This window comes from Chiloscyllium plagiosum, unplaced genomic scaffold, assembly GCF_037043375.1.
Source record: "Chiloscyllium plagiosum isolate Xiang-an unplaced genomic scaffold, Cpla_swu_hap1 HiC_scaffold_2, whole genome shotgun sequence".
Classification (NCBI taxonomy): domain Eukaryota; kingdom Metazoa; phylum Chordata; class Chondrichthyes; order Orectolobiformes; family Hemiscylliidae; genus Chiloscyllium; species Chiloscyllium plagiosum.
In genome coordinates this window covers 89734227-89746597 of record NW_028270140.1, presented here as the reverse complement: position 1 = coordinate 89746597, position 12371 = coordinate 89734227, and the positions used below count along the sequence as shown (strand labels likewise).

The window sequence follows — 12371 nt, the reverse complement described above, 5'->3', positions numbered from 1 at the left end:
ATGTGCAAACTCCACACTGATAGTTGCCCAAGGCTGGAATCAAACCTGGGTCCCTAGTGCTGGGAGGCAGCAGTACTAACCACTGAGCCATTGTGCCACCCCAACATCTCTCTGGCTTTAACAAAGAGATCTCTTTGAATAATGGTTGGGCAGAAGTGCACCACCACTGGTTTTAAGACACAAGGCAAACTGTTTTGTACCCGAAAACAATCTAGATATTTGTTTTTAATCAAATTCTAACATTTTATACCACTGATGAGAACTACTGTTATGCTTCTGGGAGGCACAGAGGAGTCGTTAGCCAAAGCGCAAGATGCAGCCAACCTTTACGCTTGACACCATAATTTGCCTTAATTTATAAGTACTGTGGCAGCTATCAGGAAAACAAGCGCTGATATACACATTGCTGCATTGGGAATTGGTTGAACATTGCAGGAATTTGTTTCTACTCACCTAAGGAAACAAAGAAAGTCCTATTATAATTTCACTTTCATATCAGCAATGGCAAAGTTGATGAACAACTTGGTCAAATTAAAGATTTTTGAAGAGGCTTGCTGAATGTATATATACATTAATTGGAGAACCACTGGAGATATCCCCAGAATTGTTTTGGAACAGAATGACAGTGCATTTATAATAATTGTTAGAAGTTGACTTCTTACTTAGATTGATCAAAGAAGGTCATGCTGAAGAGAATTGGGATTGAAAGATTTTGGAAGATATTAACATTACAATTTCATTTTGTTTAGAAGTTGCTGATAAGATGAGTTGTCCATTCATAATTCTTACTTATTTGTGCCCAATCAATAAAATCTGTCAAATCATTTTATTATATTCTTCATTCCTTTGGACCATTGTATTGGACAAATAATAAATATGACTTACTTGAAGTTAGATCTGATATCTTTGAATTATATTTGCTATATTTTTTAAGTATTGCTTGAAGATTTATCAAATCATTATACTTACACATTTCCTTCCAAACTGGGATATTGCCTTTAAAAGAAAGACTATGTCAGTGGTTGTAATTAATCTGTGAAAGGTCAATGCCAAGAATTGGAATTAGCACTTGTGAGAATTTTCTTAGTGCTGAATTTACAATATGGATACCTGACTGTAAATATTGACAGGTGAAGAAACCTTAACAAGGTATTTTTGTCAGCATGATATTTATTAATTACATTGTGACCAATTCTGTTGACCTTCTGAAAAGTAATTTGTACTACGATTTACTGTTAAATGGACATTGTTTATTTTTTGTACATCATTCATTACATTTTTGAAATAACAGATCATTTAGAATAGAGATGACTTAATGATGCCTGTTAATTTGGGAAAAAAAATTGTCTTGAGAAAATGCAAAACATATGTTAAATCTTCTAACTCAGTTCTCTCCCTTCATTTTAGACGCAAAACATTATGTACGACATGATCTCAGACCTAAACGAAAGGAGCGAAGACCTTGAGAAAAGGATTGTAACATTGGAAAATAAGTTAGAGACATTAATAGGGAGTATCCAAAATCTGCCTGGTCTGATTAGCCAGTCAATCAGCCAACAGCAGAGGGAGTTCTTTGAAACTCAGATGCAACAGTATGTCCACCAAACTGCCTGCAGTGCTGAGCGGTCACGCTCATCGACCAGAAGGAGAAGGTCCTCTTCGACAGCCCCACCAACTTCATCGGAAAGTAGCTAGAAGTGAACATTTTAACCACAAGAACGAACTTTTTTTTTGCCATCATATGGTTGATATTTTAGCTTTTATTGTAAAGCCCTAACGATACTAAACAGTGTCATCTGGGTTCTGATATCAGAATCCAGGGAACCTGACAAAATTATTTTAGGCCAAAAGGAGTGAATTTTCTCCTTCAGTTGCACAGTGAATGCACCGATCCTGCTATCTAGATTGTTTCTTCTGTACAATTTACTTGACTTTTTACTCACGCACTTCAACTGACTTTACTAATATATAATATAATAAAAAGAACTTTCTGGATATTTCTGGTCGGTCAGTTTAAGCCCTTCACTTCATGGGCACAGCTGTAACAGAACTCAGGTGCTCAACCAATAATGAACAAGGAAATGTACTTTGTTCCAAATGCGAATATTACATAAATAATGCTTTTTAACATACAAATGAGGAACACCGTTTATTAAATTGTTAAACATAACCAATGTTCACCTTATCCCAGAATTTAAAAGAAATGAAACGTTTTATACATATTTATTGAGAAGACTGTTAAGACCAGACTGTTACAGTGGAGTTTACTAGTTATCATGCACACTTTATCTACTAGCTTGTGATTTATCTTAAATCCATAAATAAAGAGAAGTAAGAAAAATTCAAGAAGGGAGTGTTCATAGAAAGCACAGAGAGATCCACATAGTAATGCTGTAACTATACAATGTATGCTGCAGAAGTACATTCAATAACTGTCAGCATCACAATGTTGTCAGGATAGGTACCTGCAACATAGAAAGCGTTTTGCTGGAATTAGATGCCCCAGGGCAGAAGTGATCATCGGCAGAGTTGGAACAGCAAAAACATTGTCCTATCTGAAGATTGGAAAATTGAGGATAAGAACCAGAGCAAGAAAAGGAAAACAGAAATATTTAATGAGAGAGAATTGAGATTGGTAGTGGGAAAGAGTTTTGCTCATATTCTGCATTGTATCCTGTAATTAGTTTTCTTTATTTCAGGGTGAAGACATTCTAGCATCTGTTGCTGAACAACACATGAAACTCTGATCGATATCAACAGTACATATTTGGTTTGGTTAACCCATAAAGACGACTAATATATTTTTATTTTTGGGTCAATTTAGGAAGTGTTGTAAATTATTTGTTAAGATGGTAATGCATTATAATATTTCACTAAAATTTAACAATATTAGTACTGCCTATGGTCATCAGGTTGTAAACCTTAGTTGAGAATGTCATCTAAAATAGTCCATTATGCTCCTCAATGTTAAGATTACAAGTTAGGTTGCATTGGAATTCTTATTTTTAAATAACATTTGTGTTGAATACAAACATAGATTTTAAATTTCAACAAAGGATTCTATGAAGGGTAACACCTGAAACGTTGACTTCTCCACCTCCTGATGCTGCCTGGCTTGCTGTGTTCTTCCAGCTTCCCAATCATCGACCATGAAAATATGAGGGGCAAGTTGGCTACAATGGATTGAGGAGCATGTTAATACATTATGACAGAAGACGTATTTAATATGGTTTCCACTAAACCTACATTCCTTTAAATCATAAAAAAATAAGCTTTTTGAGTCAAGCGTGATTGGTAAAGGAAAACAAAGATTGCATTAGAGAATTCTAATAATGGTCTCAAGATTAAGTCTGAGGACTGGGAACATTTTAGACCTCAACAAAGAAGGACTAAGAAACTGGAAAAGAAAGAATATGAATATGAATGTAAACTAGTAAAAAAAACAACAGACCACAAAAACTTCTATTGGCATGTAAAAAGGAAAAGATCAGCAAAGACCAATGTGATCCTTTACAGGAAAAGACAAGAGAATTTATAATGGTAAATAGGGAAATGGCAAAGGGGTCAAATAATTATGTTGTGTGTGTCTTCACAGTGGAAGGTGGGAGAAATCGCTTCCAAAAATAAAAGATCTGTGGAACTAGTAAGAATGAGAAACTGAAATAAATTAGTCTTAATAAAGAGGGGTGTTGGAGAAATTCACAGAAAGTTGACAAATTCCTGAGACATAATGTTCAAAATTCCAGAGTTGAAGGACGTGGTTGTATGGAAGGTGGGTGCATTGGTGGTCATCTTTCAAAATTCTATAGATTCTGGAATAGTGCATGCTGATTGGTTGGTTGTGAACGTAACCCCAACATTTAAGAAAGGCAGGAGGGAAAAAGCAGGGAACTACAGACCTGTTAGCCTGTTGTGGTAGGGAAAGTCCTAGTATCCTAAAGGAAACAATAACCGGTCACTTGGAATGTTATGATCTGATTAAGTGGAATCAATATGAAAGGTAAATCATGTTTGACAATCCAGTTAGAGTTTAATGAGGATGTAACTAGAAATAGATACAGAAATAGACATAACTTCCAGGTGAAGCACTGATTTACCTGCACTTCACTCAATGTAGTCTACTCTACTTGCTGTTCACAATGTGATCTCCTCTACACTGAGGAGATGAAACATGGACTGGGTGACTGCTTTGCAGAACACTTACACTCTATCCATAAAAGTGACCCTGAGCTTCCAGCTGCCTGCCATTTCAACACACTACCATGTTTACATGCCAACATCTCTGTCTTGGGCCTGCTACCATGCTCCAGCAGGCCTCAGCACATGTCAAAGAACAGTATCTCATTTTCTACTTGGCGACCCTGCAACCTATAGGACTCAGCATTGAGTTCAATAACTTTTCAGCCTGATTCCATCCTTCCATGTTTTTTACACCTGGTCCTGTTATGACATGGGTTACCATTAGCACAATCACCCATCCCCATGTACTCTTAGGCTTATTATCACATTATATGAGTTGTGTTCAGCACAGCTAACCATTTTCTTACTTTTAGCTCTTAATAGCTCTTATTCAATTTTTCTTCTGCCCTGACCTACGATCCATAATCTCCTTGTTTACCTAGCCCTTTCATATCTCTCTCCCTCTGTCTCTCTCTCTCTCTCTCTCTGGGCTCCATCCACATCTATCCATTCACCTCTCCTCCAAAAATAACCCACTCCAGCTTCAGCATATGTACAGATTTTTCTCGCTGCTAACAGTTCTAATGAAAAGTCAGTAAACTCGCAGCATTAACTGTGCTTTTCTCCCACATGTGCTGCCAGACTTACTGAGTTTTTCCAGCAATTGCTGGTTTTGGTTAAAGGAAGGATGTTTTCCCAGCTGGGAGGGAGGGGTCCAGAACCAGGGTCACAGTGTCAGGATAAGAGGCAAACCACTTACTTCTGAGATGAAATAGAAGTTCTTCACTCAGAAGGGAGAAGGGAGGGCTGCAGAACTTCAGTCATGATGGAGTTTCAATACAGTAACTGTCAGATTAGTAGATGATAACAACATCAGGTAAAGGGAGATAGTGTGAGGAAATGTCTTTGAGGGAGATGATCTGCTATAATCTGGAATGGCAGAACAGACTCAAGGGACTGAGTGACCTATTCCTAATCCTGTGTCCTTACATTCACCTTTTCCCATTGCATTTAATAGCTCATAGAAAGGGGAAGGGTCTTAGTTTCCTCCTGCTTTGCATCTGATACTGCCCGAACTTTTCATTTGAATAATATCCCTTCCTTTCACAGTCATTAATGTTATGACTTTGGGGAAATTGAGTTAGCTGTAGGACACAGCCATTATTGAAATATAACTGCCAGATTTAAAATGATGCCCATCATTTTGCAAAGAAAATATAGGACATCGGATGCAGTGTCTCATGTGGAGAAAGCATTTACCATTAGTAAGCCTTTATTAGCTAATCACAGAGCAATGCTGGTTAGAGGCAAATCTGCCTTTTTTTCTCTGAAGAATGCTTTCTGAAAGATGTAACTTAGTATAAAAACTGACATTAAAATTATAGTAAAGACATGAACCATTAACACAGCTTTCAAATTCTGAAAAACAATTGCTTTCTTCATTTATTCTGCATCTCTAGTCTCAGTGGAGTATTTCACTTAAGCTGCTCCGGGCTGCATCTTAGTCATGCTTCTTGCATTATCTGTTCATTCAGTGAAATACTACAATATAAAGAGTGAACAACATATTTTTGGCTCCAGCATTTGAAGAATATCAATGCAGCTTAGTTAAAATGAAATCCCTATTTGCTATCTACCTAATATCTTTCTACGTTCCTGCCAATTGCCACAATTAATCTGCCTTCCAGATCACTGAATCCCATGGGGTATGAGCTGAAGTTCCCCTACTGACCATCTGTTATGTTGTCTTAAAATAATACATTGCAGACTAACACTTGTTTGCAAAGCAAGTGGGAGCACTCATTTTACCAGCTGGACCTATCGATCTTTCTTGTGCTGGGAAACTAGTCTATTGTCTGCAACAGTAATAGAACCATTTCATGGTGTAAGCTACCCTAAGATAGTTTGGCAGTTTATTAGAGCATCTTGAGTCTTTTCTTTATTAAAGCAGAAAGGATCTGTATTGAAGCATACTGATCAGAAAGCAGACAATCTGGCCAAAAGAGATTCAGGATTAGGCTGTGAGTGCATTGGAAGGATAAAAAAGCATTAAAATGAAAGCTATTCACCGTGGGGCATCAGCATTTTTATAAGAGGGCAGATACTGAGAAATACCTAGGACAGGTCAGAACCAGAAGAGCACAGAATGAATCAGATTTCTGGAGAACCAAAGAAGCCAAGATAACAATCTAAATTTGTTAAACTTCACAATTTATATGTTGCTTCTCGGGGTGTGCAATATGGTCATATAAATATCACAGTTTACAATAGGGACATATTCTCCACAAGCTACACTTACACCCTTTCAAAGGAAACATGAAACACATCAGAGGCAATTGCATGTTATTAAGGTTTAATGAAAATATGCATGTGAAATATTGTTGCAACCTATACTTTATAAAAGAGCTAAAATGCGCTGTACCTAGAACTCTGATATCCTGGTACATTTTGCATGAGCATTTGCAAACTTAACCAGTAGCCAAGATTTCACCTCTGGGCATTTGATTGTTTATTTAAACTGTGTTAAACATTATACCACTCCAGTTAACAATTCATGGGCATTTACTTCTGGGCACTTTGCAGAAGTATGTTAGGCTTCACCTATTTTGCACTCTGAAAGTGGTGGGTTGCAGGTGTGGGTGTGCTTTGACCACATCAGAGATTCACAGGTTCTTTGCCTCTGGCCTGATTGGGATATCAGCAGGCCCACTCATCAAGTGAAAGCATCTCAAAGCCGCAGAGACACAGCCCTTTCCCTTCACTATTCCCACAATATAGGAATCCAAGTCGAAATCTTTCAGGTGTGGATACCTGCCTATATACCGTTAATGAGGTAAGTACCTTTGAGACCCTCTCCAAACTGTGTCAGGATCAATTCCCGATGCCCATGTGGAAGTGGGGTTTGGGGTAACATTACCTTTCTAACAAGATGGAAAGTCTAGATGTTTGCAGCTTCAAATCAATGATATAATTTGATTTTTACATTTCCCAATAACCCAATGTTCTTGTTTGAATGGATGTATTTAAAACTTCCATACTTTTACATTTTATGGTGCACATGTACAGATAGTGTAACGGCTTCACGCATACATACTTAAGAGGAAAAAAAGTGTTAACATTCATTTACATAAGGAATCATTTCATTTTTCCTTTGCTAAAATGAAAGTCAGCTCTGACTGAATAAAAAAAGCCAGCCTTCTCTATACTACTGGACCTTGGAAAAAATATACCATCATTAATGAATCCAAAATTTAAAAAAACACTTGCATATTGCTGGACTTTGAGTTTGATTTCAAGGCATCTGCTGAAATCTAACTTGAAGCAAATTAAATTCTTCCACTGCTCAGGGTTAAGGGTAGGTTTTCTAGCATGTAATCTATCAGTTGACCAAAATAAAGTTTGAACGAAAGTCCACATTTAAAAAACATTTTTAAAACAGAGGAAGAAGTAGCACATTTTGATTAATTTAGCAAATACTATCCACTCTGCCCACCATACAAAATCGTAATGTGATATGTGAATTTCAGTGATGCCAGCTATATGTCTCAAAGGTTAGTGATTCATATCAATAGCATGTCCCTTCAGCAGTTCACGACAGCCAAAGTACTGACTATGTCTGGCCAGTACATGCTTGAAAGACTCTACCACCATGTCCAAACTTTGAATGTGATTCTGTAATTAGATTATTTGCTCAATAATCCTAATTTTGCAGACACAATTAACTGCTTTATTAAAACTACTGGACTGTAGTCATTAAGGGAGAAAATTGCATTCTTGCGTTGGGTTTCAGCTGTAATCGTAGTCTTTTAATGTATAGTGAAAGTGAGGGTCCAGACATTATAAAATATTTGAACAGTAAATGGAGCTGACTACTCAATGTATCTGACAAAACCAAGGCCATGATAAGCCCAGTTATTTGAATATTGCATCATACTGGTATTCATGTAGTATTCATCATTTTAACAAAGAAAAATGAATTAAACTGAAAATCTTGGCTGATATACTTGCACAATGTTGCAAAGGAATAACACTGTTGTTCATAGTGATTGGTATACTACCTGGCTGGAATATTGCATGTTAAAGGATCAGATCCAAGCTCTCAATCCTATCATACCCAGTTGTGAATGGCTGTTCAATTGTCCCCATCCTCAATTATGGGAGGGCCTAGCACACCAGTGCAAAAGATAAGATGGAAACATAAGCATTTGTAATATATTAAGCCAAACATGATGATTGGTGGATTCATCATGGCCTCCTCCAGAGGACCCCAGCATCACAGATGCCAGTTTTCAGCCAATATTATCCATTCCATGGGATATGAAAAAACAACCAAAGGCATTGGATATTGCAAAGTCTATGTGCCCTGATAACATTCAGACAACAGTACTGAAGACTTGTGCTCCAGGATTAGACATATCCTAACTAAGCTGCTCCAGTACAGTTACAACACTGGCATTTACCCAACAATGGGGATAATTGCTTAGGTATGCCCTCCACACAAACCCAACATGGTCAATCAGTCTACTCTCAATCACCAATTAAATGTTGGATGTGTCATTGACTGTGCTATGATGTTGCACTTATTTAACAATAACCTGCTTTCTGGCAGTCAATTTTGGTTCCACCAGAGCCAATCAGTTCCAGATGTCATTGTAGCCTTGGTCCAAACATGGAGAAAAGATCTGCATTTGAGGGGAAGTGAGAGTGTCTCCTTTACATCAAGGCAGCATTTGATTTTGAATGTGGCATCAAGAAGCCCGAGCCAAACTGGACTCAGTGGGAATTGGCAGAAAGCTCTCTACTGGGTGGACCCATACCTAGCACAAAGGAAGATGGTTGTGATTATTGAGCACCAGTCATCTTAGCCCTGGGAGATCATGGATGAAACTCTTCAGGGTTGTGGCCTAGGTGTCAGAATCTTCAGCTGTTTCAGCAAGTAACTTTCCTTCCATCAAATGCTCAGAAATAGGAATGTTTGCAGATGATTGCACAGTATTTAACACCATTCATGATTCCTCAGATACTGATGCTGTCTGTGCCGACATGCAGGAAGACCTGGACACCATTTACAGTTAGGCTGAATACCAGAAGCAGCATTTGTACCATGCAAGTATCAGACGATGACCATTTCCAACAAGCCAGAATCTAGCAATCTCCCCTTTAAGAAAGGCATTATGATTACTGGTTCCTGCACCTCCAACATCCCGGGGTTATCATTGACTAGAAACAGAACTGGACCAGCTTTAAAAATACTGTGGCTATGAGAGCAGGTCAAAGGATATAAAATCTGTGAGAAATAACTCACATCCACTCCCCGAGACCTGTCCATCATCCACAAGTCAGGAGTGTGACAGAATATCAATTACCTGAATCAATACAGCTTCAACAGCATTCAGAAAGCTTGACATTCTCCAGAATAAAATAGCTTGCTTGATTGGCACCCAATCCATCAGCATGAATATTCACTATTACCACCATGAAAGTGAGTGGCAGCAGCATGTGGCATATGCAAGATACATGACAACAACTCACCAAGCATCCTTCAATAGCACCTTACAAACCTTTGGTCTTCAAGACCTTGAAGAATAAGGAGAGCAGAAACATGGGGCATTGCCACCTGCAAGCTCCCTGCGCGCTACACAGCATCTTAATTTGGAATGCAGTTGCTGTCCTTTCATTTTCACCGAATGAAAATCCTGAATCTCCCTTCCAGTCAACACCATGGGTATACCTCTACTACATGAATGGCAGTACTTTAAAAAGATGTCTTACACCATCTTCTCAAGGGTAATTCAGGATGGGCAGTAAATCCTGGCCTAGCCAGTGAGGCATACATTTTATGAATGTATTTAAGAAAGATGGTCAAGAAAATAAAAGAAAAATTGGGTAATTTTCTCTGGAAAAGAGAAAGCTAAGAGGGCATTTTACAGAGATCTTTATATGAATATGATGAATGTGGAGAAAGTGAGCATGTGAGCATGCCCAGGACAGTCAACATATAAACTAATGGATCAAATAAAGAATTTGAGATCAAAACAGAAATTACTGGAAAAATTCAGCTTGTCTGGCAGCATCAGCAGAGAGAAATCGGAGTTAATGTTTCAGATCCTTCCTCATGACATTCAGAAAAGAATTTGGGATGTATTTCTTTACCTTTAGAGAGGATGTTGAACTCAGTGCTACATGGAGTGGTTCGAGGAAATAGCATGAACATATTTAAACAGATTTTGAAACCAAACATCAGGGAGAACAGAATATAAAGATATATGAGCACAATGGGAAAAGGTACCGAGAGTAAAATGGGCCTGGTGTACTATGAATACCTCCAGAGATCAGTTAGTTTGAATGGCCTGTTTCTTTGCTATAGATAAGAAAAAAGAAAAGAAAGTCTTGTAGTTGCATTGTCATTTTTATAACCATGGTAAATTGTTTAAGAGCCAAATATGTACTTTTTCAAGTGTTTTAATATGGTGAAAGGAGTAGCCAGTTTGTGAAGAGAGAACTCCCACAAACAGCAATGTGATAATGATCAGATAATCTTTTTAATTGTGATAATGAGGGATAGATATTAGCCAGAAGACTGTGTGCAACTCACCTACTTGTATTTCAAAACACTATTGTGGGATCTTCTGTCAATAACCTCAGTTTATAAATAGGGCCTCAGGTTAATTTCACATCCAGAAAACAGCACCACTACCAGAACAAAAGTGTAATTCCAGCTTTGATCTTTGTTTTCAAACCTTGAAATGGGATTTGAACCAAGAACATTGTCATAGGACGACAATCAACTGGAGGCACAGCTGACACTCCAATTGGATTCTGATTTAGTGGCAAAATATTTTTGTATTGTAGCCTAAGTGCAGTATTGATAGGGAGCAGTCTGAAAAATATACTGAGAAATTATACCTTTTGTTTCTGATTTACAGCATCCGCATTTCTTTCAGTTTTTTATAGAGAAATAATATCTTCTGACAATATACTTGCAAGCATCTAAATAATTTGTGGTTCACCACTCTATACATTATCCTTGAAAATTGACTTGACTGCCTTTGTGCATACAATAAAGACTGAATAATTCTCCGCAGCACCAACATACTCCCATTTTCCGTTGACTACATGGTATCACATTTGCATCATGCCTCCTTTGTGAAGGCTGTTAAACCTCAACGTGATTCAACTTGTATTGAAAATTTTATTTATGTTTAAAATATATCAGCTTTAGAATCATCTGTACAAACCACACAAAGTATAACAATTATTTGGTTTATTCTGTTGTTTACTATCATTATTAAAGTAGTTTAGGTATAAACCATACACAATGTAAACTGTATAATGATCCTTTCTCAACAACAGAATTCCTGCTTCATGGAGAGAAAGTTATTAGATGTTTCTCAATTTAATAGTTTGAGTAAAATGAAATGTCCTGCATTCATTCACTTACATTATTAGCCTTAGTGTTTGAGACTGAATTTCATAGTTTTATTAATACTAATAAATCCCAAAAATCAATTATTTTATCCACATTCATTTTTTTAACATAAAGCTATCCTTTCTGAGATAGGACCTCAGAAGTTTGGAACCCTATGTGATTCTCCTACTTGAATTCAAAGCAGGATGTACACCCAAAAGTGGGAGGCAATGAGTAAAATGGGTCTGTGAGTACTATGAATACTCCAGAATTCATATTCGTATTCTGAATGAGGTGGACACACACATAACTGCACTCCACTGATGATATGACAGTTTGCAAGGACCTTTCCACCCTGAGCCATTTTGCTGGAGGTCAGTTTTGGGGTGAGTGGCTACCCATCCACAAGGAGTGAGTTGTTTTTTAAGATAGTTGAAAGTCCAATTAAAGTCAAGTATAAGAAGCTGAGTAGAATTTTCCTATCAGGGTTCCTGCAGTGACATAGTGGTATTATCACTGGGGTAATTCAGGAAACACAACATAAACTCAACCCAAAGAAGAAGAAAGACACTAACAGGAGGATGAGGCAACAATGGCTGACATGGGAAGTCAGAGGTAGCATAAAAGCAAATGTTGTGATAAAAATTATTGAGAATCCAGAGGATTATGAAGCCATTAATAGCCAGCATAGGATAATTGAAAAACCAATAAGTGAGAGAAAATATAAGAGAGTAAGTTAGTTAACAATATAAAAGAAGATTACAAGAATGTTTTTTCAGATACC

General features: G+C 37.4%; 1 protein-coding gene across 2 annotated transcripts in view; it reads left to right on the top strand.

Moving 5' to 3' along the window:
- Positions 1 to 1995, top strand: part of LOC122560288 (small conductance calcium-activated potassium channel protein 2-like) — a 159352-nt gene extending 157357 nt beyond the window's left edge. Inside the window, exon 8 of one of the 2 annotated variants that reach the window (XM_043710851.2) lies at positions 1408 to 1995. In XM_043710851.2, the coding sequence (XP_043566786.2) occupies positions 1408 to 1695 (288 nt within the window). In that variant the 3' untranslated portion in view covers positions 1696 to 1995. The remainder of the gene's footprint in view (positions 1 to 1407) is intronic. The other variant, XM_087998588.1, reaches the window with a different exon arrangement.
- Positions 1996 to 12371: the final 10376 nt, after the last annotated feature.